Consider the following 23831-nt stretch of genomic DNA (forward strand, 5'->3'; position numbering starts at 1 on the left):
ATGCACCGTCACTTTCTAATAATCAATTTTGGGGCGCACAGTGCTCTTCCTTGAAATGAATTACTCTTGATGATTTTTACACTTTGACGTGTGGCAGAACAGACAAACCTTTTTCTAAACTATTACGTTTGTATTTAAGTTCGTAGCGTTTTAGTTTATGTCGATATCCCTGGTGCTATTAGTTTAACGATTGTCATTTTATTTGTAGCTCACAGCTGCGATTTGACTTCACATACTGTCATTTGGGGATACTGAGTAGAGCTGTGGACACTAGAAAATACAATGCGAAGTGGAAAATCGGAGCATTTCCGACATACTCTTCTGTTTGAGTTCAGTACAGGGGGATAGCAGCGGAGGCATGCAGAAACATTTGCGCCGTGTATGAGGATAATGCCAGTGTCCAGAGGACGGTAAGAAAATGGTTTAATCGTTCGAAGGATGACCGTTTCGACATTAGTGGCTCTCCGCGTTTAGGTACACCTTCAGAGTTTGAAGGTCATTTAAACGCATTTCTCCACAATGATCCACGTCAGTGTACTTTAGAACAGGGAAATGTGATGAACTGTAATCATTCCACCCCCGTGGGACATTTGGATGCAACGGGGAAGATTCAAAAACCCAAAAATCTGTGGAGGCCGTATGTGCATCTCTGCTTCCTCGTCTTCAATTGGCTCATGAACAACAGCGACCATTCCGGTCTTGTTCCGTTACTATATAGTGACGGTCTAAATGGTAACACAAGGAAAAGAAAGGAATGGTTGAGCCCAAAAAAAAGCAGCAACTTCCCGAACAATGACGTGCGTGCATTAACAGAAGATGTTATGCGTTTGGTGGAACACCAACGGTTCGATGGAATACGAATTGCTTTCCCAGGTGCAATCACCACTGCTGAGAATTATCAACAACTGAGACATCTTGCAGATGCAACCCAAGAGCAACGATCAGGAAGACTGCGTAAAGTAATGCTACTCCACGATAAGGCCTGCCGCAGCTGCTAGACTGCAAAAGGAAAGAAAAGAAAAAAAAGTTTTGGTTTGGAAGTCATTTCCCACCCACCTGATTAATCTTATCTTGCTGTCTCACATTTTCACCTTTACCGCGCTCTGTCGAACAGTCTGCAAGGAACTTCGTTTTTAGATGAAAATACGCTCCGAACATGACTCGGCGAGTTCTTCGCCTCAAACCCGAGTGATTTCTACAGTCACGGAATGCGAAAGTTACCCCAGACTGTTGTAAATAGTGAACACATTATTGATGACTAAAATCTAATCTCTCTCTCTCTCTCTCTCTCTCTCTCTCTCTCTCTCTCTCTCTCTCTCTCTCATGGGAAAACGATACGAACTTACGCACCAACCTAATAACTTTTATTCCGTATTAGCTGCTGATCTGGGTACTGTTTCCTTTGCGAGAGTCGGTGTCCCTTTAGAAATTTGACCATTCGTACTTGATAGCTAAAAAGTCAACACCAGCAGGCAGCTCTAACATCGCTCCAGACGTAATTCAATGCAGGTGCCAAAGTAACGACATTGGATGGCCTATGCCAGCCATTCTATCTCAAAGCACATTTGGGGATTATATTGAATAACGAGCCTACGGCCTTAGCCGTGTAGTGTGGGGTCACGAAACAACGCTAAAAGCCTCGTTTATCTGCTTACAAATTTCCTTGTTATGAAAATATAAGGAACTGCGTTTCTTCTCGTGAAACAGACTAAAAGAAGTGGTGCACGGTTGCAGGCGGCGCTGGTCTGGGGATCAGACACCTGCAGGTGGTGCTCATGTGTGGCGGCATCACGCTGGCCTTCATGCTGCGGGTGGACCTGTCCGTGGGCATCGTCGTCATGGCCAACAACACCGGCTCCAACCCGGACATCAAGGTGAGTGTCCACTCAGGGGCGCAAGTGTAGAATGCACCCGGCCTTCAGAAGCAAGGGCATTACAAAATTTTCTCATCTCTTGTAAGAAACTTCTTTCCTTGTACAGGATACCGTGGGGAAGAAAGTGTGGCCCAGCCTAACTTACTCGTCAGTATAGCAAGACGCTCTGTAATTGGTCCACATGGCCGTATGGTTTTGATTGCGAGAGCAAGCGCTCCCTCGTGACACACACATCCAGTACTCTCACATGGCGTTACTTTCATTGTGCAGTGAGAGATGCAGCGCCTGTAAATTAAAAAAATTATTATAACAACCTGTTGCAAATCGTCCATAATCATCGTGGACAGTTTCCAGCCGCTGACCGGGTCTGTATGGAACATAGGCCTCTCCACCTTCTTCCGTCTTGCCACCATCTCTCCGTCTTCTCCTTGGTCCACTCTTCTCCTCTCTTCTGGACGCATTTCTCTACTGCTTTCAGCCATCTGTCTCTCGGTCTACCTCTTTGTCTCTTGCCTTCCAGTTTCATTTCGTGTATCCTCCTGGGTATCCTCTTCTCCTCCATTCTCTTAACGTGTCCATATCATCTCAGCCTTGATTTCTCTATCTCCTTCTGTAATGGTTCCACCTTCATTAACTCACTGATCCTCTCATTTCTTAACCTGTCTTTGGCACTCCAATACTTTTTCTCCAGAATTTCATCTCAGTAGCTTGTACTTCGTTTTCTCTCTTCCTTTCATAACCCAGGATTCTGATGCATATGTCATGATCGGGACATAGTATGACTGGTATATAACCTTTTTACTTATTTGGGTTACATCCTTGCTTCGTATCAGGCTTCTGACACTTCCGAAATGCTTCTGCTTTTCTGCCCCGCTCGTTTATTTCTCTGTCGTTTCTTCCATCTTCCCGTATTAGGCTTCCTAGGTACTTGAAACTCTCCACTCTTCTCAATCGCTCCCCACCAATTTTTATTCCGGTTGTTCCTCTCTCCTTCTTTCTTGTTGTGATAATCATCTCACTCTTACTTACACTAAATTTCATCCCATAGTCTTGTACTGTTCGTTCCCATACGTCCAACTGCTCTTGTACTTCCTCCTCCTTATTCCCCAAATTATCAGATCTGCAAACACCATAGCTTTCATCTTCGTTTCACCTGTTACTTGTGCTACTGTACTCATTTATCATCCATCATTACAATGAAGAGTAATGGTGAAAGTGCACTTCCCTGCCTCAAGCCATTCCTCTGTTCAATCCAAGCTGATCTCTCTCCTCCCACTTTCACACAGCTCACACTTCCAAGGTACATTTCCCTTATCCTCCAAATCTATTTTGCTACTCCTCTGTTCTCCAAGGCTTTGCACACTTCGCTTCTACGTACACTATCATAGGCTTTATCAATGTCCAGAAGGTCATTAGTAGATCTATTCCATATCCATGGTGCTGTTCCTGTAGTTGTCTTACAGCAAAAATTAGATCCACAGTGGATCTTCCTGTTCTAAAACAATGTTGCTTCTCTTTCTTCCTTCTAATTTTGTCCGAATTCGTGCTTCAAAAATTTCTCAAAAATATTTGCACAATAACTCATCAATGTTATTCCCCGATAGTTATTGCACTCTTTTCTATTTCCCTTCTTCCAGTCATCTGGGATCACCTCTCTCCACACAATTTTCATTACTCGATATAGCCATTGTATCTCCACCATTCCTGCTGCTCTCAGCCAACTGCACTGCTTGACAATTGTCAGGTACCAGAAACATTGTTTTACGGGAATAATCACAGGCAATGATGGATGACATGAAACTGAGTACATACGTAATATAAATGGCGTGGTACATTTGTAACGAAAAAGTCGTACAGATTTCACCATAAGTAAAGCACGATAACAAACATAAACGCTCACGTTTGACATAGGTCAGACTAACAACGTAAAGCTCGATGTCAGACTCTCGGCAAAGAATGTGTCCTCCTTGGGCATTAATGTACATTTGGCAACTGTTGTTCACGTTGGCTACCAAACTGTTGATATCCTCGGTCGTAATGTCCCACTCCTCTCTCAAGGCAATTCTCAATGCTTGCACTGTTCGGGGAGGGTTTGTTCGTTGAGAAACACGTCTGCCAATAGCTTCTCCAGCGTGCTCTGCAGAGTTTAGGTCCGGGGAAATGAAGTCTGAACAGTCTTTATATGTTCGTTAAATAATCCAACCATTTCTAGTTCCCGTTCTCTAGGAGGCTGCGCGTTTGATACACGCCTGTAAGTAGGACCGTCAGATGCTTCATAGACCACACGGTATAGCATAACCTTCTTTGGGTTCCACTTGTTAGAGGCAGTGGTGGGAGGGGGGGGGGGCTGGCAGGTATGGTGTACCACCACACTGACATATAACATCAAATGTACCCTCAGAAAGCCGTCATGACTCTTGTTCGTCCACAGAAAAAGAGTAAACGACGGTTGTGATTAAGTTGTTGAGTCCCTGTGGGAATCGCGGATGGATGCCGGCAACATATGTTGCTGCCATGTATTTGTACCCCCTGGTGAAAGAGGAAAGGGAGTTGTCCCAGCAATTGTCGCCGGAGTCTGTGCTGGGTGTTAAAACGTTGCCAACTTTTGCTCTAAACGTGTTTCCCATACTGATAACTTTCAAACATGAGCACTTATTAGCTAAAAATTCATGCAGCTACTATTCTAAAGCTTTAAAATTATTTTAAGACATGTACGTTTTAAAAACAAGAAAATGCTACCTGTGTATCCTTTATCATGCAAAAAGAAAGTAGATACTGAGGAGACATGCCTGCCAATACTAATAATATTAATAAATACATCACCTGTTTGCAGCTGAGGGTTTAGATTATCATTTCTTTCTAGAGAAGCTGAATGGTCAAGGGTTGGTATCTGTTCTTTCGGAACAGTTACTCTCTTCACAATATTAATAAATAATACGTTATTAACTCAGTCGGGAGCTGAATTTCGATCCTGGGGACTTTTGAGTGCCAGAAGACGTACATCAAAAATTTTTGCTTCACTCTTTCAGCCTTCTATTACAACAGTTCAGTATAGCATTGACTGAACTGTAAAAAGTTACTGCACTTGATACGAACTACAGGGAGTAGGCAGAAAACATGAACAGTAGTAGTAATCGGATGGTTGTCAACACAGGTAAGGCACGTCTCGCGCTGAACTGTGCGTGTTCAGTACGGACTAGGCTTCAGTGCAGGTTTTTTTCCGAGTAGTGCAGACTTCGTACCTGGATTCAGAGGCCGAGGTCGACGTGTAACGAAAGACCTAACAGAGTTGCAAAGAGGGCAGATTGTGAGGGCCCCATTAGCTGGAGCATCAGTAACCAAGACAGCCAATTTAGTGAATGTTCGAAGAGCAACTGTTTAAAGTCATGACAACCTACACAAAACACGGAAAGACATTTTTGTAAGCCAAGTGACTTAAGTAAAAATCTACACTCCGTATCGGATCGTTCTCTAATCGGAAATTGTAGTTACAATCCCGCATCGGTGGCTGTAGCGCAGTGTGGACCCGCCCCTTCTCTGCAGCTCGATAAGGATTGTTATGAGCAAGCGACGAGAACAGCTGAGGACCATTTCAGGAATGGTCTGTAAATGTTCGCGTCCTCTGACAACAGAACGCTGCCGAAACCGCCGCTGCACCATGGAAAAATTATTACTCTCCGTGAACAGCGTGAGTTGCGTAGCGGCTGCTAAGTCCAAAAGGTATCTTCGCACTCAGCATTTCTAAATCTGCGATTTTCTGCAATCACAGAATACCGAAATAAATGAAGTCTATTCTCTAATGTAATGGAAGCAGGGTATTTAGCCCAAAATATCTACTGGTGGAGTAGATTGAGTATACAACACGAAGTCAATTATAATAAATTACACAATAATTACCGAGCTACAAACAGCATAACAAGTAATAGGCAATGAAAAGTTAATATAAGAATAGCTAACACGATATTTACTAAAAACTGAATTTCTGCAGCAAAACGTATGAAAACACTATTTTCAACCTTAAACACCCGTAATATAGTTTCTGATAATTAGACGTAACAGGATGTTATTAAGACAAGAATATTTAAAAACAGATACAAATACTTTTATCAAACTTTAATAAAACTAACTTAATTTAGCTTTTTTATCGAACAAACCATAATTAAGGAACAGACTGATCTTTCGACCCAGGTTAGGGCCCAGTAGATGAAAACGTTTGACAGCATCATTTACAGAAATACAGAAGTCTATAATGAATATAAAACAATGCTTCCCTTCTGCTGCAGCAGCATGCCTAAAGTGCTGCCACTATCCTGTCCTGTCGGCAACATGTGTATATAACGTGTTTTCCTTTTACAGAAGCTGCATTACACGGAATTAATCAGCACAGGCGGTGCCCTAATACACACAGGACGTACAAACTGGTTTCGTTAACCTGCAACAGGCGTATGTTACACACTAGGAACTACGTTTCATCAGCTCAACAAATACTCGGAATAAACAGCTGTAACGATGTCAGTAGCGTCAGACTGCTACAAAAACTGTGTCTTAGACACTAGTTATTACTTTGGCGCCTTATAAAGATACCTTTACTATTCTTACCACTGACGCATTGCAAAGGATTGACTAACATTAAATTAAACACCTTGTCTCCGAACCACAAATAGAACTCCGTGTTTCACAAGAGAGGCCATGGCAGATAGCAATGAACGTTTCAGAGGCTTCCTCAGTAAACTGTCGGCACAGGACAATCGTACCTTAATTCAAACGTTTGCTTCGTATGTGCTTACATCTCCACGAATGCAGTTATCACGTTTTCCGAATCGAGCTTTGAGAGTAACACCTTGAGCAGGGCACCGAGCATACCACGTGTTCCCGGCTAATTCTCTCGACCCATCAGCCACGACTCGTCAGCCACACTTTTGGCTTGCCGTACTCCATTCAACAACCATCTCTCTCGCGGCCGATGACCGCACCAGAGAACCTTCGGCACTTTCCAGACCCAAGAGAGGTCACAGGTCACTGCTCTTTGGTGCGACCATCGACAACCGGTGACATGGCACACCGGACAGCAGGACGGAGCAACTGTCCCCTCTTGACCTGTCCTTGTTCTGGCTCTCCTGATACACTGGGACAAATAATTTGCAATGTGAGAGAGTCTCACTCTTCCGTTATGGTAACTTGTTGTGAAGTAGGAACTGGTGAAGTAAAGTGTGTTCTGTGCCGGCAGGATTACGGGTGGGACGCGACGGAGACGAGCACGATCCTGAGCTCGTTCTTCTGGGGCTACATCACGACGCAGGTGCCCGCGGGCTGGCTGTCGGGCCGCTACGGCGCCAAGAACTTCCTGGCGGCGGCCCTCTTCCTGTCCGGGGCGCTCACCGCCCTCACCGAGCTGGCCGCAGACCTGGGCGGCGTCGTCCTCATGTGCGCGCTCCGCATCCTCATCGGAATGGTCCAGGTACGTACTCACTACACTCTGGCCGCTTACTGCGGTACTGTTACTTTCAGAGGCGTGAAACAAGGGCGTGGATCCAAGGTTTGCTATGTGGGAGAGGTCAGTTTTTCACTCCCATTGCCCCCCCTCCCCCTCTTTCCCCCTTGCAAAGTCAGATTTGCCGTCATTGTTTCATTTAACAAGCCGCAAATTCATAAGATTTAAGACGACTAGCTCAGTACCCGGTAGTGCTTCGGTACGTATTTATTACACTCTTCTTCTAGTCCACTTCTCCTTCGCCTCTCACGTGTTTACTGCGTAATTGACGGCCATGGCCACCTATCGGGCCCTCTGTTTTATTCACCCCAGTTTCGTTATGTATGGACTAAATAAGTGGCCTTCAGGCTGTCGCTTACTGCTTTTCCCGCCACCCCTTCTCGCTGATCTTGGTGTTGCTAATCATCTGGCTAGGTGGAGGGGGGCGACCATCTCCTTCCCCCACTCCCCCCCCCCCTCCTGGGTGACCCCTCTGGGGGTGGATTTATGGCTTTAGATCAAATCCCCTATTGCTCAATCTTGGGCTGATTCTTCAGAGATAACCTCCAAGTCATCAAGGACACTCCCGCCACTTGCCTTTCATACCTCTGCCTCTCCTGGTGGTAATCTACAATCCTCTGCTGTCCTAGTTTTGGGTCTTGCTGGGTTGACCCACGGTCTTTTTGCTCCGCAGTAACCCCCTCCACCATTTTGTAGTTGTGGGGCTCCACACACGGTGATCCATATTTTGCTGGATTTCCCCTGCCTTTTGGCCTTTCGCACTAAATATGCCCTCCCCCCTCCTTTGCCCCGGGTGTTGGCGGACGAACCTTGCACGGTTACCTCTGTTTTAGGTTTCCTTCGTGAAATTGGTTTGTACTCTCAGGTGCAAGGCCTTGAATCTTCCTCTGAGTTAGTCCCTCAGCATAGGTGCTGCCGCTGGAGTCATGTGGTACGTTGCTCCTTGTCACTGCGAACCTTCTTGTGAGCATCATTTCAGTATTGTGTTTTTGATTTTTGGCGTCGAGGGTCAAGACCCCCTGAGCCCCCCCCCCCCCCCCCTTTCCCTTCAATTCATGCCTGAGGTTGACGGATTTAATTGCTATAACATCTGTAAAACGTCATTCATCTCCACGAAATCATGAAGGATCATAATTTGTAACACCCACTAGTTAAAAATTGTAATTATCAGAATCGAGTGTCAGAAAATTTTAGATCGCTAGTACATATTTACCTTACTTGTGTAGACGTTTCATCTCTGAGGGGCTTTCCCTTAAATTCAAGGGTGAGTGGTGGTTGATAGCATACTCTAATAAGTTCCTATCCACTCATCATACTGAGTTTTGCCCAACCAATTTCTCATGCCGCTTAAATTCCTGACTCTGATTTGAGGTAGTCTACTGCTACAACTACACCATCTCAATTTACCAATTAACCTATCCCAGAGATATAGCGTTATGTACCCTAGACATCTCCCTGTTATAAATTTCGGGTTTTCACTAGCTTTCTGTATGTAGGATTATTTTTTAGGAGTGCTTCAAACTTTAGCACTTTGATGTGAATGCTTTGGCACCTTAATACTCTCGTCTTAGAGGACATTTCTTTGGGTCTTACACAAATACTGTGGGGTCTCGTGAACGGGTCATTAACATGGATGCAGAGTCGCCTGTTACAAAGATTCTTCTGTGCAGCCTCGCATATCTAGTGCACACATCACTTATTTGGGGGGAATCTAGTGTTAGATCATGTGGTGCAAGTCTAGAAAGTAACAGCCTGGCTTGTCATGAAACCTTTGAAGTCGCTGACCAGTGTCTTCCATCTGACTCAGAAAGCGGCAACTACGATCAGTTCTGGAGGACACGGTGTAGAATGTGACTTTCTTGGAAATTTCGTGAGGGAGGCTGCTGTCCTCAGCCTTCTCTACCAGTTGATGGTATGAGCCAAGTATGACCTTGCAGTCCAAACGACAATCATTGTTTGTTCCAGTCTACGCCATAATCTGCAGCTGGTTGCACCCTGTCATCTCACTGTTTTTTGGAACAGTCTGCCAAAACGTGTTAAATGACTCCTTCAGGCATAAAAATCTTTCCCTCACGCTTCGGCCTTTGTGATGGTCCCCTGTAGGGTTTGACCCACATTTTTTCCCCACACGCGAACATCGATGTGCTGGTTGAGCACGTGACTACAACAATCATTTGCGGCAGAAAACACGATCCCTCGCACTTTAGGGTGCCCCCCGATGAAAGACAGTCCCTTGGTGGTCGCCGAAAGTCGCTGAAGCAATTAAGGAGCGTCGGAAATCTCTACAGCGACATAAGCTGCACCCTTCCCTGGAGCACCTCAAAGCCTTTAAACAGCTCCGTGCTCGCGTTCGCCAACTTATCAAATGAGCGCTGTGCTCGAGCGCTGTGCATCGGAGAATTACCCCAGCCTTTTGCACTCTCAAACGGCGGCTGGAAGGGAAAGTCATCTCGTTCATTACTTGCCACAGTGAATCCTATAACGCCCCATTTAAGGAGTTGGAGCTCCTCAGCGCACTTGCACATTACCCCGACAAAACTCCTGGGCCAGATCGGATCCACAGCCAGATGATGAAACATCTCTCCTCTGACTACAAGCGACATCACATCATCTTCAACCGGATCTGGTGCGATGGCGTTTTTCCATCGCAATGGCGGGAGAGCACTATCATTCTGGTGCTCAAACCCGGTAAAAGCCCACTTGATGTGGATAGTTATCGGCCCATCAGCCTCACCAACGTTCTTTGTAAGTAGCTGGAACGTACGGTATGGGGGCCGTTGGATTGGGTCTTGGAGTCACGTGGGCTACTGGCTCCATGTCAGGGCGGCTTCCGCCAGGGTCGCTCTACCACTAATAATGTCTCCCTAGAGCCTACCATCCGAGCAGCTTTTTCCAGGCGCCAACACCTGGTTGCCGTCTTTTTGATTTACGAAAAGCGTATGACACGACCTGGCGACATCATATACTTGCACATTATACGAATGGTGTCTCTGAGGCTCACTCCCGATTTTTATACAGAATTTCCTGTCGCTTCATACTTTCCGTGTCAAAGATCGTGCCTCCCATAGTTCCACGTCCCCCCCCCCCTCCCCCGCCCCATACAAAGGAGAATGGGGCCTCGCAGGGCTCTGTATTGAGTGTGTCTCTATTTTCAGTAGCCATTAATGGTCTAGCAGCAGCTGTAGGGCCGTCAGTCTCACCTTCTCTGTATGCAGACGACTTCTGGGTTTCGTACTGCTTCACCAATACTGGTGTTGCTGAGCGGGTCCTACAGGGAGCCATCCACAAGGTACAGTCATGGGCTCTAGCCCACGGTTTCCAGTTTTCGGCCGCAGAGTCGTGTGTTACGCACTTCTGTCGGCGTCGTACCGTTCATCCAGAACCATAACTTTACCTCAACGGCGATCCACTCACTATAGTGGAGACTTATCGATTCTTAGGACTGGTTTTCGACACCTAATTGATTTGGCTTCCTTACCTTCGTCGGCTTAACCGGAGGTGCTGGCAGCACCTCAATAACCTCCGGTGCCTGAGAAACACCAACTGGGGTGAAGATAGCTCTATGCTGCTGCAGCTCTACAGAGCCCTTGTTCAATCCTGCCTTGACTTCGGGAGTGTGGTTTATGGTTCGGTGGCGCCCTCAGCGTTGCGTTACTTGACCCAGTGCACCACTGTGGCGTTCGATTAGCGACAGGGGCTTTTAGGGAGAGTCCGGTGACCAGTGTCGTTGTGGGAGCTGGAGTGCCTCCACTGCAGGATAGACGTGCACAACTGCTGGCCAGTTACGTAGCACACATTTGTAGTTCTCCTGCACATCCGAATCACTGTCTCCTTTTCCCACCTGCAGCGGTTCATGTCCCACGTCGGCGGCCCAGGTCAGGGCTTCCAATTGCAGTTACTGTCTGATTCTTTCTTTGTGGAGTGCTTGACTTTACAACATATACTTGAGGTTCATTCACGTACACCTCCATGGTGTACACCAAGGCCGCAGCTTCGCCTGGACTTTTCACATGGCCCTAAGGACTCAGTTAACCCTGCAGCTCTCTGCTGACACTTCCTCTCAATTCTTGACTAGTACCGAGGCTACGAAGTGGTTTACACCAACAGCTCGATGGCTGATGCTCACGTCGGCTTTGTGTATGTCCATGGAGGACATATTGGACAGCATTCCTTGCCCGATGGCTGCAGTGTTAGCACTTCTGTGCTAGTGGCTATATCTTGTGCTCTTGACCACATCCGTTCCTGCCCCAAGGAATCGTTTGTTGTGTGTAATGATTCCTTGAGCAGCCTACAAGCTATCGACCAGTGCTACCCTCGCAATCCTTTGGTGACGTCCATCCACGAGTCCATCAATGCCCTGGACCAGTCCCGTTATTCAGTGGTGTTTGTGTGGACCCCCAGTACACGTCGGCATCCCAGGCAACGAACTTGCCGACAGGCTACGTGGAAACCGCTTCTGGAGATGGGCATCTCTGAGCCTGACCTGCGTTCCGACTTACGGTGCAGGTTTTTCGGCTTTGGAAGACGGACTGGCGTATGCACAACAAACAGTGTGCCATTAAGGAGACTATGAATGTGTGGAAGTCTACCATGTGGGCCTCTCGCAGGGAATCAGTTGTATTCTGCCGGCTCCGCATTGGCCACGCTTGGACGACCCACGGTTACCTCTTGCACTGTGAAGACCCGCCTCAGTGTCGGTGTGGCGCCCGGTTGACGGTGACCCATATTCTGGTGCACTGTCCCACTTTGACTGCCCAGCGACGAAATCTTGCGTTACCGGACTCGTTGCCGCTTATTTTATCTGACAACGCCTCATTGGCTGATTTAGTTTTATTCGTGAGGGTGGCTTTTATCATTTGATCCAAGTTTTAGCGCATGTCCTTTGTCCCTCTGTGTCCTCCACCGTAGTTCTTTTAGGCTGGAGGTTTAATGTGTTGCACAGTGGCTGGCTTTTCCTTTTTATTCTCGTTGTCAGCTAGCCACTGTAATCAGCTTTCTTGATTTACTCTCTTCTGTTTCTGGCTTCTGTTGTTTTCTTGTCCTCTTTTGTTCCTTTTAGTGTTCCTTGCCTTTCCTTCGTTCTTGTGGTTTTTCCTCTCTTTCCGTTTTGTGTTATATGTCTCATCTGTTTTATTGTAACACTAGTGGCATTGTTTTATTAGGAACAAGGGACCGATGACCCCGTAGTTTGGTCCCTTCCCCCCCCCCCCCCCCCCACCCCCCCCCCCCTCTCTCTCTCTCTCTCTCTCTCTCTCTCTCTCTCTCTCTCTCTCTCTCTCTCTCTCTCTCTCTCTCTCTTTTACACAAACCAACCAACCGTTATCACAAGCCAGCAGCCACTGTCGCTGGCAGAGTTCTCACAGAGCCCTACCCTCCTCCCTTCCCTCCCTGGAGGAGAAGATAGCCAGGGAGCGTCACTACTGCAATTATCTTCTTGCCTCTGCGCATGGCCAACCGCGCTGTGCCAGTTGCAAAGCATTTCTTGTTGAACAGACGTCGATCCCACTCGGTGGCGCACACATGGTATTTGTTGAGGTGAGGTGGAGCTAGAGGTTGGTCGTAACGAGAATGATCGACAGTGATCGTTGACAGTGCTTGTCTACAGTGTGGGCGTGGTGAAGTGGCTTTGGCATTGATGTCAGGATCCACAGGATGGGTTGCAGGCCTTTGTGAAGCTCTAAGGACCGTGATGAGGGAGCCTTTGGGCGATAGCCATGATATAATTGGGGCTGCATCCACGTCACTCGGAATTTTTTAACTAGATGTGAAAAGTAGAGTAATTCGTCAGTTTTCGACCTGACGTTCTTCACGCCGCCCCTCAGTCACAAAAATTGTCGGCTAGTTTGATACGAATGTCGTCCAGCAGAAACTGCAGAATGTCTAATTGGAACATGGTGTTTTATGTTCACGCCAGGTGACATGTTTGTCTGAGGAGGGACTGGAGAACCCACCTGGGTCAGAGTGGGTGATGTAGCATGAGGTCCAAGCTAATTTTAAGTGGTTGACCACCACGGTGATAGACTTACCACAAAACAATATGTTGACTGCAATAGTGCCTCATCTGACGCGTCTGTGAGGGCCAATGTATGGAAGATGTAGCGCAGGCAGATAGTGTTATCCAAGAACATGTCAGTCTGTTACTGTCTTCTGTACGAAGATTTTTGGAGAAATGTGATCTGTGGAGGTGGTATCCTGAGTCATGCAATCTGTTGTTTGACACTCGTGAGTCCTGAGGCTGCTGTTGGTGGTACTTCTAGCACGAAGTCTGCAGGCTGAGTTCGTCTTTGCGAGTGTTGCTTACACTTAATAGCACCTTAGATACTGCTTCTGTGCAATGACTGCCATGGTACAAAAGGGTGACTTTTAGTGTAGGGTGTCAGTTCCAGGAGACCATTGCTTTGTGGATGGTAGGCCTTCGTGGTAACATCATGCATTGCAGAGATAGCGTAATTCATGAAATAAGACCAATTCAAACTGTTGTCCTTGGTCAGTGGTTAAGAAATCGGACGTCCTAAACATGACACGTATCGATAGCTCTGTCATCCCTGCCGTAATGTGAAAGAGTGGAATGGCTTCTAGCACGTCATGCGGTCGATGGTGAGAGTATATAACGATAGCTTTCAGAGCCAAGAAGAGGTCATACGAGGTAGAGGTGAACCTACTGAAATAGACTTTTTGTAATATCAACAGTGGTACCTGCAGATGACAATGCACTTTGCAGCACTGGCTAGTATGCACACACATGTTCAGTCTTCACTATTTTTTTGTGACATTATGGCATACAAACTAGTGTATCTCGATGGTCGCATACCAGGTTGCGACAATGCGCAGTTCGTTGAATGTGATCTTAATCATTGACTTGGGTGTGAGTGGTCAAATCCGATTTTGCAAAACATGGCGTTTATTGGTCGATCCAGGGATTGGACAACGTTCTATGCACAAGTTGTTTGTAGAACCTCGAGGGAGGTCTATAATTTGTCGTTCGTGCAGCTGCACTTCTGCTATTTTGCCATAGTCGACATATGTAGAGTGTTCATTATCGAAAGACTGTGATGGAACTGTTGAGGGCGGGAATCTGTCGAAGGGTTGCATAACGAGCCTGCCAAAGGTCAGCGGTCTTGCAAATGAGGGGTGTGCCCTATACATCATATTTAAACTGGGAGACCACCAATAGTTCCTGGTTGTAGGTGGGCCACTAACACCGAGAATGTCAGTTTACAAGGAAAAACACAAAGTGGCTGTGTGCTCACTTCTGTTCCAGAACAGTCCCAATGGCAAAGTCACTAAGTGTGAAGCAATTGTCAATTGCGTGTTAGGTAGTAAGTGCACTAGTCGTGGCATGTATGAGACAGTCCAATTTTGTCAGTCATGTCGCATACCTGTAGTCCATTTCACCTTGCACTTAAGTCATGCTGCGTCCAGCTAAAACTTCCACGAACAGTGCCTGCATGGCAACAGCATTAGAGAGGTGCTGACAATAGAAGTTAATCATGCCAAGAAAATGGCATATTTCATGGAAATCTTGCAGTAGAGATGTTTAATGGACTTCGCTCATTGTTGCATACGGCAGGTACCAGCAGCGTTGACTAGGTGACAAAGGAAGACTACTTCAGCATGACAAAGCGGACACCAGTCTTTGTTGACGACACCATTGTCGGTAAGTGGATCAAGAATTTATGAAATGCAGCTTGTGTTCTTCCCATGATGTGGAAAATATCAGCATGTCATCGAAATATGTGTAGCAAAACCGAAGTGGAACAAGATACACTCCTGGAAATGGAAAAAAGAACACATTGACACCGGTGTGTCAGACCCACCATACTTGCTTCGGACACTGCGAGAGGGCTGTACAAGCAATGATAACACGCACGGCACAGCGGACACACCAGGAACCGCGGTGTTGGCCGTCGAATGGCGCTAGCTGCGCAGCATTTGTGCACCGCCGCCGTCAGTGTCAGCCAGTTTCCCGTGGCATACGGAGCTCCATCGCAGTCTTTAACACTGGTAGCATGCCGCGACAGCGTGGACGTGAACCGTATGTGCAGTTGACGGACTTTGAGCGAGGGCGTATAGTGGGCATGCGGGAGGCCGGGTGGACGTACCACCGAATTGCTCAACACGTGGGGCGTGAGGTCTCCACAGTACATCGATGTTGTCGCCAGTGGTCGGCGGAAGGTGCACGTGCCCGTCGACCTGGGACCGGACCGCAGCGACGCACGGATGCACGCCAAGACCGTAGGATCCTACGCAGTGCCGTAGGGGACCGCACCGCCACTTCCCAGGAAATTAGGGACCCTGTTGCTCCTGGGCTATCGGCGAGGACCATTCGCAACCGTCTCCATGAAGCTGGGCTACGGTCCCGCACACCGTTAGGCCGTCTTCCACTCACGCCCCAACATCGTGCAGCCCGCCTCCAGTGGTGTCGCGACAGGCGTGAATGGAGGGACGAATGGAGACGTGTCGTCTTCAGCGATGAGAGTCGCTTCTGCCTTGGTGCAAACGATGGTCGTATGCGTGTTTGGCTCCGTGCAGGTGAGCGCCACAATCAGGACTGCATACGACCGAGGCACACAGGGCCAACACCCGGCATCATGGTGTGGGGAGCGATCTCCTACACTGGCCGTACACCACTGGTGATCGTCGAGGGGACACTGAATAGTGCACGGTACATCCAAACCGTCATCGAACCCATCGTTCTACCATTCCTAGACCGGCAAGGGAACTTGCTGTTCCAACAGGACAATGCACGTCCGCATGTATCCCGTGCCACCCAACGTGCTCTAGAAGGTGTAAGTCAACTACCCTGGCCAGCAAGATCTCCGGATCTGTCCCCCATTGAGCATGTTTGGGACTGGATGAAGCGTCGTCTCACGCGGTCTGCACGTCCAGCACGAACGCTGGTCCAACTGAGGCGCCAGGTGGAAATGGCATGGCAAGCCGTTCCACAGGACTACATCCAGCATCTCTACGATCGTCTCCATGGGAGAATAGCAGCCTGCATTGCTGCGAAAGGTGGATATACACTGTACTAGTGCCGACATTGTGCATGCTCTGTTGCCTGTGCCTATGTGCCTGTGGTTCTGTCAGTGTGATCATGTGATGTATCTGACCCCAGGAATGTGTCAATAAAGTTTCCCCTTCCTGGGACAATGAATTCACGGTGTTCTTATTTCAATTTCCAGGAGTGTATTAATAACTCATAGCTAGGGCTGAGGTGCGTTTTCAAGGCTTTAATGTACGTGCAGAAATTTGCGTAAAGTGAAGGATATGATGACGCCATCTTCTGAATATCGTCATCACTCTTCAGACTCTGCAGGTATGCCTTTCTGTAATCTGAGGCATCAGAGGGGTTGTGGATGAAGCCTCGAATATTGGGATCATGTACCTATCAATGAGTCTGTGGGCATTTAAGGCCGAGCAGTCTCACAGCCTAACTGTACCATCTTTCTTCGGCACTAATTTGGCGGGGGAAGCCCATGAACTACCGGAAAGTTGCAGTATTCTGACTTTCAGTAGCTGGTTAACAGCCGTTTTCGAACCCATGTCGTCAAGAAAATATCTATGCAGTCAAAGATGTAGTCTGCCACTACGCTGAAAAGGCGACGTGTAAGATGTTTTGTTGATATGTTGCACAGTGAGGCGACTTAAAATTGTCATCGCAGTCTCATACACCTATTATGCATTATGCTCGTTTGCTTTCTGGTGATTACACAGTGGCTGACAGTTGAGCGCCATTGCCAAACTGCATATCAAACCAACAGAGTTGCTCCCCTACATGAATGTCAGTGCACAAGGTATGGTTGCCAGTTGTGTGAACATAATGTTGTGGTCAGCTGAAGGTCACCATCCTCTCCGGTGTTGTCACACTCAGCGTTGGTTGGTTTGGGTTCGTCTGGTTTGACTTCACCTGGGCAGTTGTCATGGCATAGCAGCTGTGTCACGCTCACATTATCTGTGGTGTGTATACATTCTTGTTGTTATTTTTATTGTTCCAAAACAACAAAATTCCTGCCTACCAATATTAATTTGCTCCAACGATTTGAATCCATGCGAAATCAAGGCAGGGAATGTAAATGTTCAAATGACCCAACATGCAGTTGTTGGGGGTTACCAATGCGGATTTTACTGTGGGACATGATAAAGGTAACATGTATTAATGACACAGCAACCTATAAAATATACTTTATTCCATAATCGGTAAACAATTAATACACATCTAATTGTAAGTTCAAGGCAGACATAAAGCACACCAAATCACAGTTCTTCATATATTGTAAACCAGACTGATGTTAAGTCACTGTTCACTATTACGCGCACGCGCACACAATTCGAAAAAGGTGGAAATTAGTGACAAATTGAGGCAATGCCTGTACACAACTATTTCAGAGCAAAAAGAAACATATACAATTCGTGCAAACACAATATGATACACTTCATAAGAGTTACGTCACAATTCTGAACTATCAAACTGGTCAACTGGTGGGGAAGGGTAGAAATATTGCACTAATTTCATAAGTACTTGCCTGTGGGAGAGAATTTCGTGAACTAGATATTGTTGCCCTAACTGGCTGAATGTAAAACTTTAGTTCAGAACGGTTGATTTACTACAAATTAAATTATGCTCAAAATCGCGAAACATTTGCATTTAATGCCATGTACATAAACTAAAATTGGAAGGAACAGTTGTCTGAACAAGGTACAAAATAGATTTTCACAGCATTTGTGATATAACATCATTCATTATATATTTCCAAACTTTAACAAGTTACAATACAACTAGTGAAAGGTAATGGAAAATGAACATTTGTACATAAAACTTCAGACTGTAGAACTTCAAAATGAATTTGATGCACTGACAACCAAAAGAGCTGCACCTGGAACCAGTTAGATTGCTGTTGTTGTTGTTGTTGTTGTTGTAGGCAGGCAGGCAGGTGGATAGTACCACACATATTAAATAATTAAACTTTAAACTTCGAAGGGCCAATATTTTTTGCCATTTGGCCATTGCTCTCCACACCAGTCTTGTGGAACCTGTGGTGGGAAACCACAAACCATTGTCTGTTCTCTTTCCCACTGTGCTTCCAGACATAAATCCAGTGGTAATTGCTCATGAGGCAGAAGCAGAACACATCACTAAGGATGACACACTGCCAATCTAGTGTCCCATGTCCACTTGCCCTGGAGCAAGGTAAACGGGTGTGCTTCTGTGTGGGTACAGGTAGCAGGCCTTGTGATTGTTCACATTAAGTGAGCATCATGCAACTGGCTGCCAATGGTACTAGCATTTCTGGGATTTTGTGTACAACACAAGACAGTTCACTGAAAGCCCCGAATGCTGCCATTAATTCTTTTCCCGAGGGCATGCAGCTTTACTGTTTGGGTAAATGACGATAATGTCCTCTTTGGTAAAATATTCCGGAGGTAATACATTCCCCCATTCAGATCTCCAGGTGGGGACTACGCAGGAGGACATTATCAGGAGAAAGAAAACTGGTGTTCTACAGACTGGAGTGTGGAATGTCAGATCCCTTAATTGGGCAGGTAGGTTAGAAAATTTAAAAAGGGAAATGGATAGGTTAAAGTTAGATATAGTGGGGAATTAGTGAAGTTCAGTGGCAGGAGGAACAAGACTTCTGGTCAGTTGAATACAGGGTTATAAATACAAAATCAAATAGGGGTAATGCAGGAGATGGTTTAATAATGAATAAAAAAAGAGGCGTGCAGGTAAGCTACTACAAACAGAATAGTGAATTCATTATTGTGGCAGAGATAGATATGAAGCCCACGCCTACCACATTAGTAAAAGTTCATATGCCAACTAGCTCCACATATGGTAAAGAGATTGATGAAATGTATGATGAGATAAAAGCAATTATTCAGATGGTGAAGGGAGATAAAAATTTAATAGTCATGGGTGACTGGAATTCGATAGTAGGAAAAGGAAGAGAAGGAAACATGTTAGATGAATATGGAATGATGGTAAGAAATGAAAGAGAAAGCCGCCTGGTAGAATTTTGCACAGAGGATAACTTAATCATAGCTAACACATGCTTCAAGATCGTGAAAGAAGGTTGTAGACATGGAAGAAGTCTGGAAACACTGGAAGGTTTCAGACAGATTAGCCGGCCGGGGTGGCCGAGTGGTTCTAGGCGCTACAGTCTGGAACCGCGCGATCGCTACAGGCGCACGTTAGAATCCTGCCTCAGGCATGGATGTGTGTGATGTTCTTCAGTTAGTTAGGTTTAAGTAGTTCTTAGTTCTAGGGGACTGATGACCACAGATGTTAAGTCCCATAGTGCTCAGAGCCAATTTCAGACAGATTATATAATGGTAAGATAGAGATTTAGGGGCAGATGTGGACTCTGACCACAATCTATTGCTTATGAACTGTATATTAAAACTGAAGGAACTGCAAAAAGGTAGGAATTTAAGGAGATGGTACCTGAATAAACTGACAGAACCAGAGGTTGTAGAGTGTTTCAGGGAGTGCATTAGGGAGTGATTGACAAGAATGGGGGAAAGAAATACAGAAGAATGAGAATGGGTAGCTTTGAGAGATGAAATAGTGAAAGCAGCAGAGGATCAAGTAGGTAAAAAGGCGAGGGCTAGTAGATATCCTTGGGCAACAGAAGAGATACTGAACTTAATTGACGAAAGGAGAAAATACAAAAATGCTGTAAATGAAGCAGGCAAAAAGGAATACAAAATCTCGAAAATGAGATCAACAGGAAGTGCAAAACGGCTAAGCAGGGATGGCTAGGATGTAGAGGCATATATCACTAGGATGTAGAGGCATATATCACTAGGGGTAAGATCGATACTGCCTACGGGAAAATTAGAGAGACCTTTGGAGAAAAGAGAACCACTTGCATGAATATCAAGAGCTCAGATGGAAACCCAGTTCTAAGCAAAGAAGGGAAAGCAGAAAGGTGGAAGGAATATATAGAGGGTCTATACAAGGGCAGTGTTTTCGAGGACAATATTATGTAAATGGAAGAGGGTGTAGATGAAGATGAAACGGGATATATGATACTGCATGAACAGTTTGACAGAGCACTGAAAGACCCAAGTCGAAACAATGCACTGGGCGTAAACAACATTCCATTAGAACTACTGACAGCCTTGGGAGAGCCAGTCCTGATGAAACTCTAACATCTGGTGAGCAAAATGTATGAGACAGGTGAAATATTCTCAGACTTCAAGAAGAATATAATAATTCCAATCTCAAAGAAAGCAGGGGTTGACAGTTGTGAAAATTACTGAACTATCAGTTTAATAAGCTACAGCTGCAAAATACTAACATGAATTCTTTACAGGCAAATGGAAAAACTGGTAGAAGCTGACCTTGGGGAAGATCAGTTTGCGTTCCATAGAAATGTTGGACTATGTGAGGCATACTGACCCTACAACTTATCTTAGAGAATAGATTAAGGAAAGGCAAGCTACATTTCTAGCATTTGTAGACTTAAAGAAAGCTTTTGACAATGTTGACTGGAATACTCTTTCAAATTCTGAAGGTGGCAGGGGTATAATACAGGGAGCAAAAGGCTATTTACAAGTTCTAGAGAAACCAGATGGCAGTTATGAGTCTAGGGGCATGATAGGGAAGCAGTGGTTGGGAAGGGAGTGAGACAGGTTTGTAGCCTATCCCCGATGTTATTCAATCTGTATATTGAGCAAGCAGTAAAGGAAACAAAAGAAAAATTTGGAGTACGAATTAAAATCCATGGAAAAAAAATTAAAACTTTGAGGTTCGCCGATGACATCGTAATTCTGTCAGAGACAGCAAAGGAGCTGCAAGAGCAGCTGAACAGAATGGAAAGTGTCTTGAAAGGAGGATATAAGATGAACATCAACAAAAGCAAAACTAGGCTAATGAAATGTAGTCGAATTAAGACAGGTGATGCTGAGGAATGAGTTTAAGAAATGAAACACTTAAAGTAGTTAAGGAGATTTGCTATTTGGGGAGCAAAATAACTGATGGTCAAAGTAGAGGATATAAAATGTAGACTGGCAATGGCAAGGAAAGCGTTTCTGAAGAAGAGAAATTTGTTAACATCGAGTACAGATTTAAGTGTCAGGAAGTCTTTTCTTAAAGTATTTGTATGGTGTGTAGCTATGTACGGAAGTGAAACATGGACGATAAATAGTTTGGACAAGAAGGGAATAGAAGCTTTCGAAATGTGTTGCTACAGAAGAATGCTGAAAATGAGATGGGTAGAGCATGTAACTAATGAGGAGGTATTGAATAGAATTGGGGAGAAGAACAATTTGTGGCACAACTTGACTAGAAGAGGGGATCGGTTGGTAGTTTGTGACTGGTTATAGATCTCTGAAAGGTGCTGAATCGCATCTGGTTTCATAATGTTACGCTTTCTTTTCAGGGTTTTATATATCCATCGACTAACACCTACCTAGCAAAATGGATTCCTCCTGAAGAAAAGGGAAGAATGGGAACTCTAGTATATGCAGGTAAGTAGTACGAGTAAAAATCATAAATTTACATAAAAAATCTACATGTGGAGTCGAATATAACTTTTAAGTTCTATCATATTGGTTTTATTTATCCAGAAGCAGCTTTGATCCTCTTAATAATATGCATACTGTATATATACATAACATAGTTAACTGAAAATTCACTAAAAACTACTATTTTCCTATTACATTGAGCAGTTTAAACTAGCTCCTGCAGCTCACTTAACTGCTATAGTGTTTTATGATTTTCGAATTCTTCTTTCGGTGTCTGAGGCTCATCTTTAAGTGAAGTATTCTTCTGGTGGTGTCACTCGACTCTTGTGGCAAGCGTCCAATAGAAATTCTGCACTTCATATGAGGTTCAACTAGGTCTCTTGCTAGAGTCTTCATGAAGCTCAATCTCGACATTAGCTCTGCCTTTGGATAAGCTTGATGTACCACACAATAATTTAGACCACAAGCAACATCCACTAATGTGAAGAAAATGACCAAAGGCCATCTTCTTGTTCGTTGACTTGACGAATAAGCTGCACACCTTTGGTCGAGACAGTCCTCACCACCTTTTGTTGTGTTATAAAACAGGATCATCTCAGGTTTTTTCCTGATTCAGGATCATTGTTTACTGAATGGTGCATAGAAGAGATCAGTATTGCAGGTTTGGACTTCTTGGACATGAAGGAAACAAGAGTCATGTCTTCTGTAAAGCCATTAACAGATGTCGTCACACAACATTTATTATTAGGTAAGAAGTTCTGTGGGATCTCCTTTTTGTTCTTTTCCAGCATACCAACATATGTGAGACCTTTTTTTGGAAGTTCATTGACTAGTTCTACTGATGAGTACCAGTTGTCACCTGTTAAATTTCTCTTTGTGTGTTCAATGGGTTTCACCAATCGAAGAACAGCCTGTGTGGGAACACTGTGTCCTTTCTCATGGCTGGGATGGGTGTGACTGTCGCTGCCTTTTCCAGAATAAATATATGCATTGTACAAGTAATTTGTAAGAGTGTCAGTCAAACACTGAACTTTCAGGCCATACTTTGCTGGTTTGTTTGGAATGTACATTCTAAACCCACACCTTCCATGAAAAGGAACAAGCATTTCATTGACACACACACACTGTTGCACCTACAGAGTAGCAAAGTTGACTGTTTTCGATGAAATGCAAAAAGATTTGTGAAATTACTGCCGATTTGTCTATTTTCTTTCTCTCCACCCAGTCATCTGGATCATCAAATCTTAATGCACACAATAAAAACAGAAATCTTTCTTTGCTAACAGTGCATCTACCTGTTCCATTGGTTGCAAAGGAGCTGTAAACAGACTCATTCCCCGACTTGAAAATGGCTGAATACACTAATAGACCAATTAGAGCCTTCAATTCAATAACATCATCATCTTGTAGATAGGATAAGCGATCGTTAGCAGACTGTGCTCTAAGCTTAGGTATTTTCAGATTTATCCATCGAACAATTTCGTCTAGAATGTCTGGTGTAAAGAACAGTTTCCATACCTCCAAAACAGCAGGGTTTTCTCAAAGATTTTTCGCCATCTGTCACAGTCCAGGAAGCTACAAGACGATGTTGTGTTGCCTTGTTCTTAAGTTAGCTGGTGGCTGACTCTTTTTCTCCATCGAAATCGTCTATTCTTACTGAAGAAGTAAGCTCCATCGTCATCAGCTGTCACATCTTCATCACTTTCAGTTTCCTGCTCTGAATTAGTGTCGTGATCACTAAATATATCAAAATCAGGGTCATTATCGCTGTCATCAAAGTCTTCATCCAAAGTTTCAATGGGGAGATCTTGAACATCCACATCTGCCTCACATAACACACATTGCATAGAAGGCCCAGCTTTCCCCACCATGGAGAAACAGTAGCATGCAGCAAAAACGTGGCACGCAAACACTATGGTACATCTGAGAGACCTTTCAAGGCTAATAATTATGAAACAGAGCAACAACAATGCAACAATGCAGGCACGTGTAGCTTG

At 45.1% G+C, this 23831-nt stretch overlaps 1 protein-coding gene across 1 annotated transcript in view; it reads left to right on the forward strand.

Moving 5' to 3' along the window:
• The first annotated feature begins 4360 nt into the window (after positions 1-4360).
• The window catches only part of LOC124596829 (putative inorganic phosphate cotransporter), a 42397-nt gene continuing 22926 nt past the window's right edge, over positions 4361-23831 (forward strand). Inside the window, exons 1-3 of the mRNA XM_047135898.1 lie at positions 4361-4447; positions 7102-7332; positions 21750-21837. Coding sequence (XP_046991854.1) covers positions 4361-4447; positions 7102-7332; positions 21750-21837 — 406 coding nt within the window. The remainder of the gene's footprint in view (positions 4448-7101; positions 7333-21749; positions 21838-23831) is intronic.

This window comes from Schistocerca americana, chromosome 1 (assembly GCF_021461395.2).
Source record: "Schistocerca americana isolate TAMUIC-IGC-003095 chromosome 1, iqSchAmer2.1, whole genome shotgun sequence".
NCBI classification, from domain to species: domain Eukaryota; kingdom Metazoa; phylum Arthropoda; class Insecta; order Orthoptera; family Acrididae; genus Schistocerca; species Schistocerca americana.